This window comes from Centruroides vittatus, unplaced genomic scaffold, assembly GCF_030686945.1.
Source record: "Centruroides vittatus isolate TY-2023 unplaced genomic scaffold, ASM3068694v2 contig_862, whole genome shotgun sequence".
Taxonomy (NCBI): Eukaryota; Metazoa; Arthropoda; class Arachnida; order Scorpiones; family Buthidae; genus Centruroides; species Centruroides vittatus.
Window position 1 is genome coordinate 687,875 of NW_027122562.1, and position 23,943 is coordinate 711,817.

At 30.4% G+C, this 23,943-nt stretch overlaps 1 protein-coding gene across 2 annotated transcripts in view; it reads right to left on the reverse strand.

Moving 5' to 3' along the window:
* Positions 1–1,334: 1,334 nt before the first annotated feature.
* The window catches only part of LOC136982672 (transcription factor BTF3 homolog 4-like), a 29,898-nt gene continuing 7,289 nt past the window's right edge, over positions 1,335–23,943 (reverse strand). For both annotated transcript variants that reach the window (XM_067279239.1, XM_067279238.1), the window contains exons 2-7: positions 23,846–23,916; positions 18,586–18,699; positions 10,789–10,897; positions 8,753–8,845; positions 4,531–4,587; positions 1,335–2,024 (exon numbers count right to left, since the gene is read on the reverse strand). In XM_067279239.1, the coding sequence (XP_067135340.1) occupies positions 1,978–2,024; positions 4,531–4,587; positions 8,753–8,845; positions 10,789–10,897; positions 18,586–18,699; positions 23,846–23,899 (474 nt within the window). In that variant the 5' untranslated portion in view covers positions 23,900–23,916 and the 3' untranslated portion in view covers positions 1,335–1,977. The remainder of the gene's footprint in view (positions 2,025–4,530; positions 4,588–8,752; positions 8,846–10,788; positions 10,898–18,585; positions 18,700–23,845; positions 23,917–23,943) is intronic.

The window sequence follows — 23,943 nt, forward strand, 5'->3', positions numbered from 1 at the left end:
TATTAATGTCAAACAGACGTACCAGTACTTACTGCGTAAATTATTCAGAATGGCGTAATCTTAATTCGGTTAGTATTCCATATTCCTATCTTTCAATGATTTAGGATATTTTTCCTATCCAATTTCTTCGTTTTTGAGCGTTTTTTATCTGCAGTAGGCAAAGTTTAATTGATATAACAAAGCAATCCAGTAGGCGCCATTTTCGACTACTGGCACGTGGCCTACCTATTCTAGTAGCTGCTTACATTATGGCTAGCAGATGGTGCACGTTTCAATTTTAGGGTACTTTCCTCATGTGAGTACCTGGCGTAAGGTGTCAATCTACCGTTCATTTAAAATATGCTAAATATTGATTAACGCTATATGACGGGTGGGCAAGCAAGAGTTCAGTGGGAGCCGAAATGTAGGTTTTGCAAAATGCATGGGAGCCACAGTTCTGTACTGTCGTGGCAAATAGTATGGTAAGGCGCGCGATCTTATTATATAATATAAATATAATATAAAAGAAATATTGAATTTTTTTAATAAACATATTTTCACAAAATTATAAAAATAAAATTGTAGTAATAACAACAACAAACAAAAATTAACACTTTCAGCAAGAGCTGCATGTAACTCAAAAAGAGCCCCATTTGCCCATGCCTGCTATATGACAAGAAAATTTATTAATTAGTAAATCATCAAATTCTGTGTACTGTACATGAAAATGTAATGTATCTGATTTTTAAATGTTTGATTTATAGTAATCTGAAAAACATATTTGCTTTCTCTGTTTTAACTCTGATATGATAATACTTTCATTTTTCTATTTGACCAGATTCCAAAAACCAATCAAATTTGTCAGTCTTGATTATCAATTTTGTCTATCCCTATTGGTGGAAAGATAATATAACAAAAGTCAATGAATTCAATGTTCTATTTCTTCTTATCTAAGAAGAGTAAAGTATAGGCTAACTTTTGAGAATTGAAAATATTAATTAACAGCAAATTATGTATATTCTCCACAATACCACTAAAGAGGAAAACATTCAGACACCAAAGATGGGGGGGAGAAGATTAAGACTAACTTTTACATTAATGCAACAGTGTAACATGCCACATAGTTTTTCAATTTTATTATCTCATATAGGATGATGAAACTGGTCGATTCAAAGAGTGCATTTTACACACAGACTGATCAAGTAAAGATTTAGCTGGCTTAAGGAGAATTAAAAATGAGTTCTGTAGAATAAAAATTCTATTCTATGAGAATCTGGTCAGCTTAAAGTAATATCGTTTGGAGATATAAACTATTCTATATAATTACATTGTAATTATTCAGATAATTCATCAAATAAATACAAAGAAAAAATAGTTTTATTTTGATCTCCATCACAAAAAACAATTCTTGAAATGTTAATTATTTTATTAATTCTGAATTTTTGTCAAACATTACAGTATTAAATTCTGAATGATTTTTTTTATATATTCTGCAAACTGCATGAAGTATATATACATGTATGAATTTCATTGTTATTCTAACAAATTACAGTAAAATCAATTTCAATCATGAAAATATAATTGCAGTAAAGATGAAAAACATTAAAATAATTTATCAAAAAGATTATCAAATTTATATTTATTTTTAAGAAATAGAAACTAGCTTCAAAAATAAGACAACTTGTCAAAAGTACTGTAATTCTTTTATAAGACTAGTCAGAAGATTTATTTTTAGTCCTCAAATATAAAACATTTCTATAAAGTCCAATAGCATTAATGTGGAAATCAACACTGATTGTAACTCTTTTTTCTTACATTAACTAAATGTAAACAAAATAGTTACTGCAGTAACAAGAAAATTAATAAAAATATCTCATACATCACTTCAAATCTTAAAAAAGTTATTTAAGTCAAAGCTTTAACAATATTAATAATTTTAAATCGTCAAGAACAAAAGCAGCACTTCACATTAAACTGCCACAACTTTGCATTGATAACTTATAATCCCTCAGTTTTAGATGGTTCATCAAAATTTTCCACCAAATCTAAAAAACAAAAAACAAATTACTATATTTAAATATTCAATATATTATTAAAATTTTTTAATTAAAGAATATAATTAAACCAAACATAATTTTATTAATAATTCTTTTCACTCTACAAATACTAACAAAGATTTCTCCATGTCCATCACAATTTGACCAGGCCCAAAATTAAATAGCTATGTAGTGAGAAATGAGTCTGACATGAATCATGTTAAACCACTCATAAAAATTTCAGGATCTAATCCATATTCAAACCTGGATTTCTCAACAGAGGCAAACTGATACTTCTGCTGCCTTAGCCAAGTGATTGTCATAGTAAGACACTAGATAAGTTGGCCATTTCTGAAAAAACACCTATATCTGTAGGTCTATTTCCAGAAGTCATCAACTCCACTGATGAATGATTATAAAATTTACATATACCGATTTAAAACAGTGTGTTGTTATAAAACTACACTGGCAGAAAATAAAATCCCAACACCAAGTAAGAGTTGTACTAGATAAACAAAACTTGGTAGGCATGTTTTCATATGTGAAAGATGATGTCTATTCAAATTTCACACTAGACGAATAAGATTGGTGCTAGTAGTAGTGCCACTATGAACATGCAAATCAAGTTTACTGTAAATATATGATGTAAACTTGAGTGTTATTTATCGTCCGGATTGAACGTTGTGAGTTAAGGTTTAAGTCATGAGTGCCTTTAAGGAGACGAAGAAGGCAGTATCAGCAGCTTACTGAGTTTGAACGAGGCCATGTAATAGGGTTACGAGATGGTGGATTTTCTTTCAACGCTATTGCAGAAAGACTTGGCAGGGATGTATCCACTGTGCATGATTGTTGGCAGCTGTGACTGACAGGGAAAACTGCCATATTCACCGCATGGCTGTGGCGCATCGTACTACATCTGCAATAGAAATTAGAACTTCTGTTGGCACCAGAGTGACACAGCAAACTGTAACAAATTGATTACTTGAGGGACAGTTCTGAGCCTTGTGGGCATTCATTCCACTAACTCCAAATCACTGCCATCTGCAACTTCAGTGGTGTCAAGCAAGAGCTCATTAGAGGGTGGAGTGGAGATCTGTTGTGTTCTCAGATGAGAGCCGTTTCTGTCTTGGTGCCAGTGATGGCCATATGTTGGTTAGGAGGAGGAGAGGTAAGCAATTGGAATCAAGCTGTCTGCAGCATAGACACACTGGACCTACACCAGGAGTTATGGTCTGGGGAGCAATTTCCTATGACAGCAGGAGCACTCTCATCGTTATCCCAAGCACCTTGACAGCAAATTTGTACATCAAACTAGCAATTGAACTGGTCGTACTGCCATTCATGAGCAATATTCAAGGGAATGTTTTTCCAACAGGATAACGCTCATACTCATACCGCTGCTGTCACCCAACGTGCTCTACAGAGTGTCGACATGTTGCCTTGGCCTGCGAGATCACCAGATCTTTCTCCCATCGAGCAGGTATGGGACATGACTGAACGACAAATTCAATGTCACCCACAACCAGCATTAACTGTTGCTGATTTGACTGACCAAGTGCAATAGGCATGGAACTCCATCTCACAAAATGACATACAGCACCTGTACGACACACTGCATGCATGTTTGCATGCTTGCATTCAAAATTGTGGTGACTACAGTGGTTATTAATGTACCACCATTTCACATTTGAAATGGATCTTCTCGCACATACTTTAGCCTGTGACCTTAAAAATTCAATCAAATAAATATGTTACATAGACAAATGTTTTGCCTAAATTTCATTCCTCTAAACCAGCATTTCTCAACCCTGGGGTTGCGGTGATATTAAAGGGGGGGGGTCGCAAAACAATAATGAAATCATTTTATGAGAAATCATTTATTATAAATTTATAAACATTTTACTTACAATAAGTACACATGTAAAGAAAAGAAATTAATGTGATGGTTGCATTTGTTTTTCATTTAAAATTTTCTCGATACATGGATCTATTTTCTTAATGTACAAAATTAGCGCATTGTGATTATATAATATTTTAAAAAATTTACATTTATAATTACAGTCAAAATTCAATTAGTAATAGTAAGGCTTACTGTTATTATTCCTTTCGGGGGGAGCAAAATATTATTTAGGCCCTATATTAACTATTTGGGGGGGTCACTGAGCTATAAAGGTTGAGAATCACTGCTCTAAACTAAATTTTTCTTGGTGTTGGGATTTCATATTCCACCAGTGTATGTGCATACTTATAAATTATATTAGACTCACTATAATGCAAATTTATATATATATATATCCAGTAGTTATATATTGATAGATATATAATTACAAGATATATACATAAATTTGCATTATACTTAAGAGTATGCAAAAGACAACTCAGAACATATAGTAAAATTTCAAGCATTACAGATAAATAATTATTATTAACCAACTAAATTTCAAAATATAAACTGAATTCTGTTTATGGTATGTTTAACTATTTATAAAAATTTTTAAATTAAAATTAAATATACCTGGAACTTCATCATCGTCGTCGTCATCTAATCCCATACTTGTTTTGCCAATGCCACCTATTACAAGTAAAATGCATTTATAACAAACAATTTTTACTAGAACAAACAATTTATTGTTAGTTTAATTGAATACTTGTCTCTCTTGATTTTTTCTCTCTTTTTTTTTTTTTAAGAGTCATGTGAATTACTCTTACCATGATCCAAGTCCAGGCCTGGCACTTGGTTGAACCCAAATTTTACATGACACCGCTTCGTTAGGTATTATCCAGGTTTAATCTGATCATAGTCAATCATGTGGTGCTTTAGAGTTTTAGCATTTACTAGTGTTTATTTACAATGTTATTATTTTGTTTGTCTTCAAAATATAAAATTTTTGTTGCATGGAAATTTTAGAACTCTTAAAAGAAATATTTTATACAATTTTATAAAAAAAAAAACTTTAAAACTTTTAAAAATCATTTTAAACTTTTCAAAAATTTATTCAGATTTTCTGATAATCAGATTTATAATTATCTTCAATTAGTTAAAATTTAAATATATATATATTTATATATTTATAATTTATTTATAATATAATTTATTAATATATTAAATATATATATATGTATATATATATAATAATAATACACACACATACAGATTCAAGCTGTCACATTTTTTTTTCACTAAAATGCTACAAGAATTTAGATTTAGTGACAATTTTCTTGGGATATTTAGTAAAATACTAAAAAACTGAAAGTTTGTCCAAGTGGTTAAAGCTTGGTAAATTTTAAGTTGTTAAGTTTTGGTATTATCCTTCCACTAATTAGAACATCTTAAAAACATTAAAAATGTTTTACCTAGTGATGGGATGATACCAAAATTTCTCCCGATTTCAATTCTGCTGAAAACTGATTCTAATTCTTTTGAATACTTTCTAAAGTTTGTTTTAGTTTAGAAATGTTAACAATTTACGTGATGAGCATGATACAGTAGAACATCATTTATCCGAATCAATTGGGGACTGGGATTGTTCGGATAACTTATTTTTCGGATAACCGATTACTACAAAAAATATATGCACTCAAACCTGTTTTTGTGCGGTCTATTTTTGTGCGAATTTTTATTTGTGCGATTTGTTTTGTGTGCGGTATATGAATTTCAATCAAATTGGTATACTGCACAAAAATAATTGTACAAAACACATTGCACGTATAAAAAATCGCAGAAAAAAGACCGCACAAAAACAGGTTTGAGTGTATTAACCTATCCCATGTTGAAATTTTTCTCTGTTGCATGTCGCTTCGTGTTGAATTTTCGTCAATGTTAAGCCTAATGTAAACTTTTTAATGGCATCACTGTTCTTTTTAATGTCCAATATTGTGGCATTTCCAACTCCATATTTCCGAGCTGAACTTGATCTACTAGCACCACATTTCAACTGATCTATTATTTTAAGTTTATTGGAAACACTGGGAACAACGTGTTTACGTTTAGTCACCATTGCAAACGGTACAACTACAGCACAATCTGTTACAAGTATAAAATTCACAGATCCAAAATTAATGTCCCCAATGGAAACAGATTTCGATTCAGCACGACACATGTCCCGATGCACAGTCCTCAGAAAAACACCACACAAAAGGGCCAGTGCTGCCATCTAAAACACACATACACAAACAAAAAAATATTGGAGTAGCCCAAGACATAGCCAAAGATTGCAGTGCCACAGCACTAGTGGAAATTTAAATTTGCCAACTGTAATGTTTTTGGTTAACTGACGTTTCAGTTGATCGACTTTCGGATAAATGACACTCTACTGTACAATCATTAATTAATAAACATCAAGCTTAAAAATGGAAAACAATTGGAAAATCTAGAATCAATCTTTTGAAAGAAACCCTAATATTCTCCATTTATATGCAGATACGCATGCTTTTATTGTGTAGTAGAAAATAAATTTGTAATCTTATTGCAGATAAAGTTAATATTGCAACACTACCCCCAAACAAATTATAGCTAATCCCTTTTACTCAAAAAAGTAATAATAATAAATATATCCCATTGTGTCATCTAAGGTCACCATCTTTGAAAACTGTTTCATTGGACGACACCAACCAAGGGAGGAGGGAAGTAATGAAAAGATGCACTCTTTTTTAATGCTTCTCACAATCAGCATGCCTCATAAATGCTGTAATTCCATCATATTTAACATAAAATGGGATTTGGCAAATGATGCAACTAGCTGAACAACTATCATCATCATGAGTTAACAAATTTTAGAATTCATACACTGGAGCCATTTTTCCTAAATGCACAATGCATGTACTTATTTGAGGAAAAGAAGAATCAAGTGAATGCCTAGATTGATTCATCTTAAAAAATCAATTTTTTAAAACTCAAAAAGGCAGTAAATTTTAGCACAAACAATTATTTTTACTTAGAATCACATTCAAAAATTTAATGTACAGGATTTATCATCTTGAGACAATGAAATAACTTAATTGGATCTCATTATTTTAGAAAAAGGTTTAGACAAAAGTTGTAGGGTTTTGAAGGGGCAATCAATTGGTTACCTTGAATATGATTTTGACCTTCAAGGTCATTTGAAGGTAAAGTCTGTTTTTTCAATGGGAATGCATATTTTTGTCTCTGGCAATGGAAAGAGCAAGAAATTTCACAATTGAATATATCCTTGACCTTAAGGTCTAGGTCAAAGGTCAAGATTATTTTAAGGTTAAAATTAAAAGCTTTTTCTAATGAGAAACCACACTTTTTATTACTGGAATGGACAGGGAGGTAAAATTATTATTATATTGTATTATAGCATCATGTATTATAGCCCCCTGTATTATAGCACCATTTGTGAATCATAACAAAAAATTTAATAGTTAGTTATAATGGGAAAGTCGTTTTATCATTAAGAAGTATTTAAGGTCGTTGGTCAAGCTAAATTAGTTTCAGCCTATACAGAAGAAACACTTCTGTATAGGCTGAAACTAATTTAGCTTGAACAACAACCTTAAATACTTTTCAGCAACACTTTAATTTCTACAAAAGAACATTTTTGACCTCTTCACAGATCTGCTTCAGGTTTAACAAAAACATTTGAACTGTCTTGTTAAACCAGATTCAGACCTGTGAAAAGAGTCAAAAACACTCATTTAAACAAATTAAACTGTTGCCGAAAAAGTATTTAAAGTGTTGTTCAAGCATTTTATTATTATAAGTAAACACACTTATAATAATATACAAATATTAACATACAAATATTAAAAATAATTTTATCTAATATTTTTACAATTAAAATATAATTTTGTTTATATTTTAAACTGTTTTTTCAAAATTTAAATATTTTTGTCAACTGTCAGCCTCAATTTAAAATTGCCAGCCAAACCGACCCAAGACAATCCTATCTTCATCTTATCTCTCCTAAAATAAGACAGTTAGTATCAACAATTGCAATCTCTCATCGCTCCGACTACACAAAAGAAAAGTCCATCTTGACAGAAGTCACCTCATTTATGGGATGTCACGAAAGTTTGCAATAAACTAATACTTAATCGTTAAATGTAATTTTAAAACAATTTCTGATGGAGTGGGATTTGTTTAAAAGATTTGTTGCTGTCAGCTTTAAGGATATGTCATTAGCTAAAGTTAATAAAATAATAGTTGTAAATGACCTTCTCAGATTACCCTCATATATCAACAGTTATTGAATTTGTTTTTTCACACGGTTGAATGTGAAAGGTTTAGCTGAGATGATATTAACAAAAACTCCAATTGGAAACACTGTTTTGATGTAAAAAATGTCAGCAATTTGTTAAACATCTCCATAAATGGCCCCCAAGATGGCAATTTGATTTTCATTCAGTATTGTTGCCTGGTGTGAATCAAAACCAAGAAGAATTGTTCAATAATCATGATACTTGTGGGTTGTAACAATAGATTTATGGTTATATTGGTAGTGCAGTACACTGTAATACTGTACAGTATCTATGAGAATAAACAAATGTTTAAACAATAATGTATCACAATACATTGTATTGTTCTGGGCAGCCTCACAGATGAAAAATGTTAACTATTGGTTCTACAATTTTGCTACAACTTTTTAGTAGAATTAGCTAAATTGCTACAAAAAAATTTTTCCCAACTTAAACCCTGATATATAATATGTTAAAGATAATAATAAACATATATTATATACGTTACATTGCTTATTAAAAAAGTCAAAAAAATATACCTCCTACATTCTGGATACCTGCTAATCGTTTTAAATGTGTCAAACTTTCTGCTCCAAGTTGATTCAGAATTCCAGGAAGCATTTCAGTAATTTCTATTTTAAAACATTAAAAACCAGAATTAATTTGTTATAAGATGAATCAACAATTATTAATAGATATTTTTTAAGAATAAAAAAAAGTAATTCTTTGGGGAAAATGTACATATATCACTAATAAATTATTTGATTAATTCAATTTATATGAAGTAAAAATAATGAAACAAGGCAAACAAAAAAACTATCCTAACATATCATGAAGTATACTCCAGTATACAAACATATGCTAGAATTAATAATGGTGTTCTTTACTATATGTTGCAATGTGCAAATCTAACAATCCCAGTGTAATGAATTTCTTCAGCATTTATGAAAAATTCAATTTTCTACTAGTTTGGTTTAGTAGTGCTAATAAATTAGTAATAGTTTTCTAAAGATGCAAATAACATTCTCTTCAATTCAAATATTAACCAAATCTCAAATATTCAAATACCCTGAATACTTATATAAGATAATTCAGTTTGCTAACAAATTAATAAAGTTAAAAAAATAATAATTTTACTGAATGCTAGGAAATGTAACTTAAACTTATTTTGAATGAGTTTAAAATAGCTTTTTTTCATGTATTTTTTATCATGTTCAGGATCTAGACTACTGTTTTCTTGTCCCAAATTAAATGAGAGGTGCTGGAGAAGTGTTTATATATATAAACTTTCCACAATATTGGAAATATTTGATAGTATTTGTCCATCTCCATAGTTTTCATTTTTTACAAACGGCCTTATGAGGACCTTTTCAACTTTATTCATCAAAGATTTGGCAAGACCCACAAGAAGGGCAACCAGGTAGAAAGGTACGGAGCCCAATATTCTGAGATGGATCCCCCTACATCAGTGGTTCTCAACTTTTCTGAAGCCACGGAACACCATTTGTATACTTTTTATTACACAGAGCATTAGCATCAATACATTCATAAATTGATAAGCAATTCCATGTTTACTATTCTCAGGAAGCAATAAACTAATAAACTTTAATATATTGAATAAAATAGAAACATGGAATTATCTATGAATATAGCAATGCGAATAAATTTGAATAAAAACTTTAAAATATTTTCTTTTGTGGAACACTTGAGGTAGGTTTGCAGAACACTGGTTAGGAACCACTGCCCTACATGTTTAATTTAAACAAACATTGCCTTATTACATAATCTTAAAATATGTCTATTATATAATTTATGTTTGACTTTAAATTCATCAAACTAAGTTTTTTATATGAAGAAATATTATATTAAACTAAGATCTTAGTTTAATATAATATTTCTGCATATACTGGCTCATTGACAACTGATGACACATGTCATAAGTATAAATCAAAATTGATTTGCAATCAGAAGAGAAAAACATCTTCCTGATTTGGACAGTTTTGAACAAAGATCAGACAAAAGTTTCATGTAAAAACAAAAAAACAAAAATGCAAGTGAAAGTCAGCCCAAGCACAGTGGTGAAACCAAGCTGTATGAGACTTCCATCTTTTGACCATTCATTGCTGCTAATTGCCATTTCAACTTCTTAACTGACATCCATCTTCTGCTCAATCATCTCCTGACTATTGTTGAAAGAAAGACTAAGACAATCTACCTTCAAAGTTTTGATCCATGTCATATCTTTGGGTTTACATGGTATTATGTAAATGCTCTCTCTCTCTCTCTTGCATGACTAACAAGTTACCTTGTACGCTTTCTACCATGGTATAAATAAATATTTTCAGAAATTTAAGCATTTGTGACCACACTATCAGGACCTACATGACATAGATCATTAAAAAGGCACAACATAATATGTTGAGGTTTGCATAGGATGATCAATTGAGCCTTGACTTTTCACATACCAAACTGCAAAACCTCATTTAATAATAATTTTAAAAATTATTTAAAAACTGTTTCAGGTTAACATTCTTAATACTATTATTTTAAATTCTAAAATAAAATATTTTTTTACGTTTATTTTCTGCATGACCGGTGATGGCAAAAGTATTATGAGCCAAGGAGGCCTGTACTTTTGGATTATTGAAATGGATTACAGATCCATCTTCTTTTATCATATTTACCTATAAAATAAAATAAGTTTTCTTTTTATTTTATATTAATTATGCTTCTAAAATTAATACAAAAAACAATTTTATAATTATAAGATTCATTAAAAATTCTAATATATATTTCTATTTAAATTTTTAATTTAATTAATAATGCAATATTCTTATATAATTATATTTCACAGAAGATTTGATTTAAATATGCATAGAATGTATTATCTAACATTAAATAATGACTTCGTTAATTTATACAACACTGAAGTCACCAGAAGAATATTTGCTTCATTTCAGGAAAATAATTATACTATGGAAAATATGGTTGTGGAAAATATTATCTAAAATAATTACAATATAATTAAGAATGTATATCAGTTTTCAAATAAAATTTATGGAAATAAAAAAAACTAAAAGAAAATACTGGTATTTTCAAAAGATAATTTGGTAAATTTAATTGACAGTGTATGTATATTTATAAATTAATAAAACTAAGTTTTAAAAAGAATAAAAATATATACACTAAATTCTATATGTGAATTTGAAGAAAACTACATGTTAGAATGAAAAATGTTTACATTATTATTCAGAATAATCTCTTCAGGAGGCTATGCAAGAGTCATGCTGTCACAAAATTTGTGGTTTGCAAAAATTATATTCATCTGGCAATTGCTTTTATCATCTAGCTATTGGAGTGGTGAATCCCACTCCCAATAGCCAGATGATAAAGAGTCCAAAATAATTTAAAAAATATTAAAAAAAACAGTCACTTTGTGAAAGAGTATCACAACATAAATCAGTCTTGGTCTGATACAAATTTACTTTTAATAAACAAAAATAAGATTGCTTAAGAAACTCAGTCATAAAAACGCTGCATTTTACTTTCCTGGCAGTTATGTACACAAGGAAAAGTATTGGAATCGTATCAAATTTGTGGGTAACCCAGGAGGTACGACTTTGTCCTACCTCTTGCTGTCGGCAAACAGATCAGTGAAACCTGCCCACTAACCAGAGGATGGCTGGTTTACATTTATGTTTAATGGTCCCGAGGAGTCGGGATTAAATTTGTCTGGTCAAGCGGAGGAGGTGGGTGAGGTCAACAGCAATATACGAGTAAATGACACCATTTAATACTAAAGCAGAGATTTATTCATTAACATAAGCGATGATTACAAATTCTAACATCAAGAATTGTTCCGACTTGGTTCCCTAGCTTTCTAATACCTGTAGGGAGATCCTAGAGAGAGTTTACATTAATTCTTTATCATACCTCTTCGATTCCTTGGACGGAGTGGTGGATCTCAAAAAGGGAGAGACTCTTCTAAAATCATCGGATGATCGGGTGGAATGGCCCTGGTTCCTGGAGGGTCATCTCGGAGAGTTGCTTGGGATTCAATGGGCTTTTTTTCTTGGCCAACACACCGTTGCTTGTTGCTCGGATACTCAACTCCCTGGTCCTTGAGTCTCTCCCCTTTTATCCCTTGAATCACGTTATCTTTTTATGCCAATCATGAAATTTAGTACTTAGTTCCTTATGACACATTTGATGAGTTCCCTTGAGAAAGGAAACAACATCGGGGAAGGAAATGTAATCATCCTCCAGTCATAAGACTGGCAAAAATTGTGATAGAGGAAAAAATGAAAAGTTTCTTTACATTTCCGTTTGGTCCGGCCCTCATAAATTTGATCCTCCATGTCTTTTGCAAATCTCCACATTTTGAGAACTCCTGAACAAAAAAAGTCAGAAAAAATAGGAAAAAATTCCTTGGATGTGAGTGAGTGTTGGTATTTAATTTATTTATATCTCAGGATGGTATATTCATTAAGAAATGAAATTTGGCATGGTAGCTTCTGGGCATGGATGCTAATAAAATTTGCTGGTTAAAAGTCAAGGTGGTGGAGAGATAGAGGGGTGTTGTGCCATATCTGAAGAGAAATCAGACTTAATGACGATCTTACTTGTTAGCATTAACAGTTTTTTTATAAAACTCATCTCTACCCTCAAAAATTAAGCTTTTTGCCATTTATAATAATCAATATAAAAAAACATTTTATAATAAAATCTTATAACACATGGACCAAATATAAGTTTATTTATTATGATTAATAAATAAAATTTACATATACAGTAGAGCGTCAATAAGTGGAACGTCGGTAAGTGGAATGGCCGGAAAGTGGAATGATTTTCAGTCAGACTGTGTCGTGCTGAATCGAATGTTTTTGATACTAAATTTACTTCTAAAGTATAATTTTCATGTTTTTTATATTCTTTAATATATTTATTTTGTTTGTACAAAATGCAGAAATAATTTTTAACGATACGATAGCCTCGATGATTATTATAAAAATTTTCGTTAGGCTTAAAATCGACGAAAATTCAACACGAAGCGACACGCAACGGAGAAAAATTCAACAGGAAGCGATACGCAACGGAGAAAAATTTGAACATCGGACAGGTTAATGTATTTTTTCGTACAAAGTCAGAAACTGGAACAAATCATTAACTGGAAGGACCCCAGTCCCCAATTGGTTCCACTTTTCGGCACTCTACTGTAATATAAATCATATTTATATTATTTTTTATATCTCATAATAGCCACAACCAACAATATTAAAAATGCAGCTAGTTGCTGGATTTTTTCTTATATTGTTGGTTCTCCTTTCATTTCAGATTGGTACAAAAAGTTGCAGTAAGAGAAAAAATAACCTGGTGATTAACTTCTATTTTGGCAAATTAAAAATGTGTTTGGCAAATCAGTTGGCAATTGCTAGTTACAGGCTGTTGAAACATTTTAAAAATTCATATAAATTTTTGTCAAGTTTCATTTAATATCACTGTCCTCAAAACTGACTTCCTTTTAGAATAAATTTGATTTTGTAAACAAATAGTCTGCATGAGTAAAATAAAGGAATAAAGAAATAGTTCAGTTCTTTAATTGAATATTTTGCCATAACTTCTGAACAATCACTGCAGAATTTATTGTATTGCTTGTGCATGCAATTCACCAGGAACTCAATATTACTTTTTCAAAAACTGAAATCTCTTTTGAAAAATTATATTTCAACCAAAGATCTAAAACTTGTACATAATATTCAATTTATTATTGAAGTTAAGACCATTTACAAAAATATACAACATTTTTGAATGTTTCCTTTATCAATTAAAACAACAACAGAAGTAAGTTACATTGGCTTCAAGAAAAACTTCTTTAAAAAGACAAATAATAGTAGATAAAAAAAAAGTGAGTCATCATGAAAATGTAATCATATGCAAATGAAGTGAGAAACTCAAAACTACCACTAGAAGGCTAGAACCAGTTATAAATAGGCTAAAGACTTGGTAGGGGTGAGAAAATGTATCCATTTTTAATGTAAAACATCAGATCCTCCAATAAAAGGCTGACATTTGATAACGTTTTTAACTTTGTGAATTTTTATCTATTATTATTTGTCTTTTTAATGAAGTTTTTCTTCAAGCCAATGTAACTGTTACTTCTGTGGTTGTGTTAATGGATAAAGAAAACACTCAAAAATATTGTATAGTTTTGTAAATGGTCTTAACTTCAATATAGAAGATATCCTGAGTCATCATGAAAACTTTCTAACTGATAGAACAAATTATTTGTAAAGTAGCACATGTACCCATTGAATTTCAACAGAATTTTTTTTAATAAAAAGATTCTGTGTATATATGCATGCATGTCCGTTGTCTGTCAGTTTGTTTCATATTGTTATAATTTCAGTTAATGGATATGACGACACAAAATGAACACATTTAGAATGACACCAAAAACAAAACCAACCATATCATACTGCCATATTGAAATATGAAGATCAAACTATAATTTAAGCATTTAATGTTCTCTCAACTAAACTCATCTGCCATTTCTTCTACATAATGGAATTGGATTGTCCTTGTATAATATTCTGTATAACAAGGTTATTATTTAACCTGTTTGCATTTAATGTTTTAATATACAGTAAAACCTGATTATCCAAAGTAATGTGGACCAAAGTTACCTCAAATAACCAAAAATGTGGACAATTAGTGAATTTAATCATATATTATAACAATTTTTACATCAATTGTTATACAGCTAATATATGAGCACTAGTGTTAATATTTCTGTCTCGACACTACTAGTGTTAAGAATAAAAATTGGTATTATTTTAGCTACAATTTAATATAAATGGTTCGTCTCATATTGAAGTTAAATAATAAAAAGTAATAGAAAACAAATCATTTAGTAATACATATTTTAACCTGTCTTTTATAATTTACAGCAGTAATTCACAAAGTTTTTTGAGCCCCTTGGTTCCATAAACTTATACCCAATGTCCCTTATCCCATCTTCCCTTGTGTGAGAAAGGTTGAAAATATTCTTAGAAAAACTTTTCTATGAACTTCACACTTACTAAATATTTTTCTCCATATCTGGAAATCATTAAAAGCAATGTTTCTTCTTACCCAGTTTAACAGAGGAAAGGGAAATGCTATCAGTGACTCCAACCCTTACCTATGGTTCTGTTCAGTGCCCTGCCTCCATCATCCCTTCCACCCACTTGCTTCTTTTCATCCACCCGAGATTTACTCACTATCCACAAGGGAGTAGTAGCACTTTGGGAACCACTTTGGGAACCATTGATTTACAGTATAAAAATAGTGGTACAGTACATTTCACTTGCATTGCCTTTGAAGCACAAAACCTCAGATAATCAAGGCTTGAATAATCAGGCTTCTACTGTAATTTCACATACAGCCACTCCTCACTTAATAACCTACATGTTATTAAACAGGTAGGTTATTAAGGCCACTCAGATATAATGTCCTTTTATTATGAATGAACTTTAATTTTTCAATACATCATTTTTTATAAATCTTTCTAATTATATTTTTGTTCTATAATGTGTAAGAATTGGAAATTAAAACAAAGTTATCAAGTTGGAGTTTCCTTTAGACTTTTATCTAGAATAAATAATTAAATTCCTTGTTTAATGACCTAGTCATAGGAATAGAACTCTGTCATTTCATGAGGCTGTACTGTAAGTAAATTCAATTGCAAAATTAGGAAATAATTATAATTATAAAACTATTAGAGAGTGCTAATAAACAGTTTAATAAGTTTAAAACATTTTAGTGTGGTGCCTTCATGTCTAGACATCCTGAATTGCCTCTGCTAGTCTCATTTTGTTTGTCTTTTTGTCAGTGTATGTGCACACAAGATAGTTGAAAAATGTATTGGTATACTCTTGAGCAGAAAATATTTACTGTTTGTACTTATCAAAAAACAGGATTGATAAAGACATGTGAACAGCATGGAGAAATTTGGAGACAGAAAACCATCAAGTCAGTCCAGCATGTGGACCTTTTCAAAGTAAATTGAAACCAATGAAACTTTACTGGACAAGCCTGTAAGAGATTGTCCAAAAATGCCAGGGGAAATGATACAGAATGTGAAGGACCAACTACTGGTGTCTCCCAAAAGTCACAACTTTCAAAGAAAGCATGGTTGTCATTATGCTGCAAAAAAAAAAAGAAGCTTCACTCATATCTCCATGGTCCATGAATTAAAAGAGCATGACCAAAAAAATAGCATATTGCCGATGGTTTCAGATACTTCAAGAAAATCTGTGCATTTTAGATTACACTTTGTTCTTAGATAAAGCATGGTTTCATCTGTTGAAATATGTTAATTTTTAAAATTTCCATATTTAAACATGTGAAAATACCAATGCAATACATGAAGAACCCCTTCATTCCAAGAAGATTGGTGTTTGGTGTGAGATGTCCCAGCAGCACACATCAGTCCCATTTTCTTTGATACAGCCATCATAATAGCTGCATATATATAGAAATCTTCAAACCTTTGTAAATCAATTGGACAATGAGGAACTCTCCATTGGATATTTCCAGAAGAATGAAGTGACATGCCACACATCATATACTAGCAGGACTGAAATTCAGTCATTTTTAGCAACTGTCATTTTGAAGGGAATTTAACCACCACACTAGCCCAATCTGATGCTGCCTGATTACTTATATGGGGATATCTGAAAGGGAGAGTTTACACGAACAAACCATTAACTGTACATGTCTTGAATGCAAATATCAACATAGCAATTGAGGTAGTGACAGTAGACCTACAGGGAAGAATGTTGATGTTATGAAATGTGTTGTGCCAGATTCAATGTTGTATAGATGTAAATGGTAGCCACTTCCAGCACATTATGTCACCATGTTTCTGACAAATGAGGTAAGCCTGCTTCATATTTTGTTGCAATGTCTTCATTAGTGTCAAAATTTTTAAAGAATTGCCAGATTCAATAATAATTTAGACACCCTGTATAACAAGAATTCTTAAGTCTGGTAAAGCCTATGAATCTTTTCTCAAAATACTGTTTTAAAACATGAAAATATCTGATTTTCTATTAGCAAAACACTCACAGATGCTACTAATATCATTGTGGTTTGTTGCCTATATTCATAATTAAAGGAAATACTAAATTTCAGTTAGAAATTAATGAAAATAAAGATGTAATTTTCCCCTCTATTCTTAGAACCTCTGAAATCTACCCAAAGACTGTGAAAGTCTACAAACCCTAAATTATGAATTCCAGTACTAAAAGTTTCTTTATATTTATAATGAATTTAAACCTTAATTACCAGGAATTTAATAGTAAAATCTTACAATTTTCAAACTTAAAAAAATATTAGTAAGTGAAATTAAATTAAATTTATAAATTCAATTTTAAAAATAAGGATATAGTTGATACATACAGTGGAACCTCACTTAACAAGCATAATTCATTCCAGAATGTTACTCATAAAGCAAAACACTTATTAAGCAAAACAATTTTCCCATATAAATTAATGTAAAATACAATAATGTGTTCCATGCCGATAAAAATACTCAAATATTTTATGTATAATGTTTTATCAAAGAAAATTATACAATATACCTTGTTAAGGAGCATGAATCATCATCATCCTTTCTTCTAGTGCAGAATGAACCAACCTGGAATGTGGATTCGACTTGCAGAAAACAAAAGTAATCAAAATACAGTAATTTCTAATATATAATTATAGTCTTTACATAGCCCAAAAGTTTGGCATATTGTTTGGCACGTTTATTATAAAATGGGCTATGGTTGTTGATGTTTATATGTAATATGTCTGAACACCATTTGGAAAAATGTGTGATCACAAGCGACACTAAGATGCTAGCAGAACAAGTGCTAAACACAGGCTGATGTAGCCTGCACACAATCCAGGACTTTCCTCTCCTTGTCACTTGTTATGTGAAACATCACTTATTAAGCAAGTCATTTTTTTACAACTCACTTTGCTGGTTATGCAAATTACTTATTATGAGAGGTGCTCGTTAAGCAAGGTTCTGCTGTAATCAGATTGGAAATGAAGTTTGAGTTGTGCAGCCAAGCTATAACAACAAGATTCAAAAACCTTAATTCTATCATGCAGCATAATTTAAAATTTTACAAATATTTTTCAATTTAATTAAATTCAAATAATTAATAAAAAGTAGCCTGGTTATCCAAATATAATTCTATCCAGCAATAACTTTAAGAATTAAATTAGGCTATTTATACATCATCTACATTTTTGTAAAAAATGAAAATTTTTGTATATAACAGTATCTGTAATATATTAAATAGTAAGAATTTGTTTTAACATAAAAAAGTTCCATTACCTCCTCAATACCAGGAATGTTGTTAACAGCCAACTTTTTTAAAGAACTTTGCAATTTCTTGTCATCAGTAGTAGCAGTTCTGTGTACAACTTTCTTCTTCCTTCTGGCTGTTCCCTAATTGATTAAAACAATAACTTAAAATCCATTCAAATATATACATAAATAACAAACAGCCAAATACTAAGCCAAACAATCACCATAATTAATCGGGCTATTAATTATAGCATATTAATAGCCCGATTAATTATGGTGATTGTTTGGCTTAGAATCAATACATCAAGTTTCAGGAATTTTATATTTATAAATGACCAATTTATTTATATATATGTGTATATACATATATACACACACACACTTCAAGAAGTTATACAATTTCAAACATGAACTAAATTTAATGTTATACACTAAGATTATTTTATAATCTATTAAAAATAATAGAAATACAGTAGTCCTTCAAATTCAGATATATTGCACGTTTTTTTGGTTGACCAAATTTTAAAAGCATTTCAGTCAATAAATTTTAAATTATCAATTGCTATTAAATTTCTTTTTGTAATGAAATATGGTATTTTATTCCTATCATTGTCCTTGAAATTACCACTGCAGGAGAAACAATGACTTTTTCATCTAAACAAACAAAATCTTTATGTGAATTAATGGTATTGCATCAATTTACATTAAGGTGTGAAATTTCAAATTCACTTGCATAATGTGAAAGGAAAAAAATTTCCTTATTTCTGAAAGGAAAGTTCTAAAACTTTTACCCAGTAGTAACTTTATTTTTCTTTTTAAAGAATTTCTACTCTAATTTTACAAGTTTTGATGTTCTATTATATGCTCAATAGTTTTTTTTTGTAAACTTTCAATTACTGTATTTATAATTTTTATTGAAAAATATAAAATACATGCAGTTTTAATAAGTGATTTATTATGAAATATAGTACTGTATAAAAAAAATTTGCAACCGATAGTTTGTTTTTATATTGACAGTGTTTGTCTTTAAATGTCATCATTAAAGAAACAATAATGTTAAATGGGCATTCATGATATTGCTGTTTAAGTAAATACCAATTAATACAATATAACCACAAATAAAATTCAATATTGAAAAACTAAGCTTATTTTATATCAGAAACACTTGCTGATGAAAGAATAGAGGAAAGAGATTCCATAACATGTATAATCTGCTTAGTAAAAGCCCAGAATTTTTAGTACTTGGCTATATTAAGCTGCCAGATATATTGTGCTTTTTCTTTGTCTCCCAACAAGCACGATATAACAAGGGCTACGGTACATTGAAAAATATTAATAATATATAAATTTTTTGATAACTAATTTCCAGGCTTTCTTTAAGAAACAAAATTATTTTTATTTCAAACAATATTTTTTAAGTAATAATCTTCAATTAAATGTTTAAAGCATCCTTCAGTTTAAACTAGATATATTGTATAAAGATGGAATAAATCAATTGTGAAAACTTTGAAATTATTATTTTATTAATTGTATTAAAAATAAAAAAATATCCAAAAATATTTAGATCTTAAAAATATACAGTGTGTTCTGCTCAAAAGTACCATATTTTAATTTGCCATAAAAATAAATGGTTTAAGACATATAAAAGCAACAAGTGGCATCTAGTAAGAAAATTCATCAAGTTTTATAAAGATTTTATTCATACTAGAAGATGGTGGAGAAGTCAAATTGCAAGCATACCTGTCCAGTCATGGCTTTGCCACAAGAAAGCACAGATCATGGCCTGTTTTGCATGATAGCTTGGCCGCCAAGATCTCCTGATACGATCCCCTTAGATTTCTTTCTATGGGGTTACATGAAAGATAAATTTTCTTAATGACTCAGGATATTTTTTCTTCAAATTCGAAGTTTAGACTATTTACAAAAATATACATTTTCGAGTCTATCTTTTAATCCTTTAACACCATCACAGAAGTAACAATTACAATGGTTTTTGAGAAAAAACTTCATTAAACAAGTAATATAAAAAAATTTTTTTTAAAGTCAATTCCTACTTAGGTCAAAAATGAAAAATTTTATTTCAGTTACTTTTTATTAAATAATTACAATTAATATAAATATGTATATACATATAACAGAATCACAATATTGGTGACAAAATAGAAAGAGAAATCAGAATTGAACCCAAAGCATAAAATTTCTTCAATTTTATTTTTTGAGAAAAATCCTTCATTCTAACCACTAAGCCACAACTGCTAACTCACTCTTGAAAATCATTTGGATAAAACGTCTACTTAAAGCAAAAATTTTCAAAAATTTATTGATTTTCGCAAGAATTGAACTCGCATTCTTCACCTTCACATGAAAAATACTGAAATCCTTGCATTTTACCAATTGAGTTACTGCCTGTTAATTTCAATTTTCATTACAAACTGCTAAAGCTCCATTTAAAGTATTAATAATTAGGTTAATGTTACCCGTGGTATCGAAGATAGTGACAGGGAAATTTTTTTCCTAGATACTAGATGGCGACAGGGAAATTTATTAATTTGCATAATGCGACAGATAGTATGGGTATACCCCCTAATGTTTAGATTACTCGGTATTCTACTTCGAAATTATCCATTGTTAATCTGCTTCCAGATTATCACTTGATAATCTGATTCAAGATTACCAGAAACGCGGCCATCTCGAACGTAGGGAAAAAAAATTTCCCTGTCGCCGTCTAGTATCTAGGAAAAAAATTCTCCGTCACCATCTTCAATACCACAGGTAATATTAACCAATAATTAAATTTAATTAATGAATTAATATTTGAAAAAACTGTATTAAGGCCGCGACTCCACTAGCCGTAGAAGGGCTGTAAAACCCCTCACCGTAAAAGCTTTTAATCACGTGACCATGATATTTTACGACCTGCTCAGGCATAAAATATCATGGTCACGTGATTAAAAGCTTTTACGGTGAGGGGTTTTACAGCCCTTCTACGGCTAGTGGAGTCGCGGCCTAACATCAAGTGTCATCCACTACAAGTTTAAAAAAAATGTATTTGAACTTGAGTGAATGAATAAAAAGTATTTTATTAACGATTGAAAATTTGAACAAGATATATATATATATATATATATATATATAGGGAGAGTGTGAACTAATACGGTAGAGCATCGATTATCCGACCCCCGATTAACTGACTTATCGGTTAACCGACCGCGTTCTAGTTGGCAAATTCAAATGTCCGCTAGTGATGTGGCACTACAATATTTGGTTATGTCTTGGCTACTTTAATATTATTTTTGTTAAATTTTTGCATGTTTTAGCTGGCAGCACTGGCTCAACCATGAAGGGGAGGCTAGTAGTTAAACCAGGCCTAATACACTATACTAATAATGTATTTTTTCATACTTTTCGGTTATCCGACTTTTCAGTTATCCGACCAACCCCAGTCCCCAAATGAGTCGGATAATCGATGCTCTACTGTAGTAGGAATTTAAAAAGAACATTAATTCAGTAAAAAATTCACAAAGTTAAAAACAATCAAACGTCAGCCTTTTATTCGAGGACCTGATGTTTTTACATTAAAAACAAGCAAGTAAATCTGCTCACCAATTATAAAGTCCTCAGCCAATATATAACTGGTTCTGGCCCTCAAGTGGTAAGTAGAAAAACCTCAGATCCTCGAATAAAAGGCTGACGTTTGAACGTTTTTAACTTTGTGAATTTTTTACCGAATGAATGTTCTTTTTTAATAAAGTTTTTCTTCAAAAACCATTGTAACTGTTACTTCTGTGATGGTGTTAAAAGATAGACTCGAAAATGTATATTTTTGTAAATAGTCTAAACTTCGAATTTGATGAAGGATAAAGTTTATGCAACTTTGATCAGAGATTTTTGGAAGCGCATCATCACAGCCATCAGCCCTAAGACAGGACATGCTGCAGCATACACAGCAGGAAATTGCCTACTGCCTTGATGAGGTTACTGTGACTGCTGGAGTGCACATAGAGATGTGATTTTTTCAATAAAATTTGGTGAGTTTTCTCTGAAAATCTTTGATAAACTTATATCGTTAACCATTAATTTTTATAACAAAATCAAATTGGGTACTTTTGAGCAGAAAACATTTCTGCTTAATAAATTTATAAGTTTTGAATTAAATTTTCACTTTCATTAATTCCATTTTCCAATTAAATCCTTTCTAATGTGCTCGCTCGTCACTTATCAACAGAGTTCTGTTCCTATAACTAGACTGCGAAGCAAATTGTCATTACACAAGAATCTTAATTGTCTTTATTAATTCTACATAAACAAAAGATCTAAAGAAAATTCCAACTTCATAACTTTCTTTGCATTACTTACAACCTTTGATAGGTTGTAAGTAATGCAAAGAATAACAGCTTTCCATTCATATCTCACAGGTTCCATCTTAGACAGGATATTTTGTGGGAAAAATTTGACATTATACTCAAACCTGTTTTTGCGCGGTCTTTTTTTGTGCGATTTGTTTTGTGCAATTTTTTTTGTGCGGTATATGAATTTTAATCAAATTGGTATACAGCACAAAACAAATTGCACAAATAAAAAATTGCACAAAAAAAGACCACACAAAAACAGATTTGAGTATAAGGCCAAAATCCTGTAATTTTCCAGCTTTTTGCAAGTTTCTTCCTTAGAGAGATTCAACCTCACAATTTTACTGTATTTGTTATTTGAACAGTGTTTTTTATTATTTTTAGCAAGGTTGCAGCCGAAGTTTTCAATACGAAAACGTGTAGGTCAGACATTCAGTGCCACCATCCTGTAAGCCTAGAAGTTTGTTGACAATGGCACTTGGAATGTCGAGCATGATTCCACTGACGTTCCAAATGCCATTGTCAAACTTCTAGGCTTACAGGATGGTGACGCTGAACGTGTGACATACACATTTTCGCATTGAAAACATCGGCTGCAACCTCACTATTAACCCCAATCATAGTACTTTTATATAAACAATTACAAAAATATATCTATTGTTTATATATATCTTTTCAAAGGAATAATGTACAAAATGTACATTATTCCTTTGAAATTCACCACATTGTGACATATTCAGAAATTATCATATAATACATTTTTCTATCCAAGAAACTTCCAGATTATTTCAATACAATATTTTATTTACATTATGTTCATTTTCTTCACTAATACTACAACAAAATATAAATCTGCATTTTAATTCTATATACTTTCTATTTTAAATTAAAATCTCTTTAGATTACTTTTATAAAAAACATATATTGACCACACTTACCTTACCACCAATTCGAACCTGGGCTTGCAACTTATTCAGCTTTTCAACATTCATGTTTCTTAAATCTTAAACTAGAAAAAAATTATATATTACAAAAA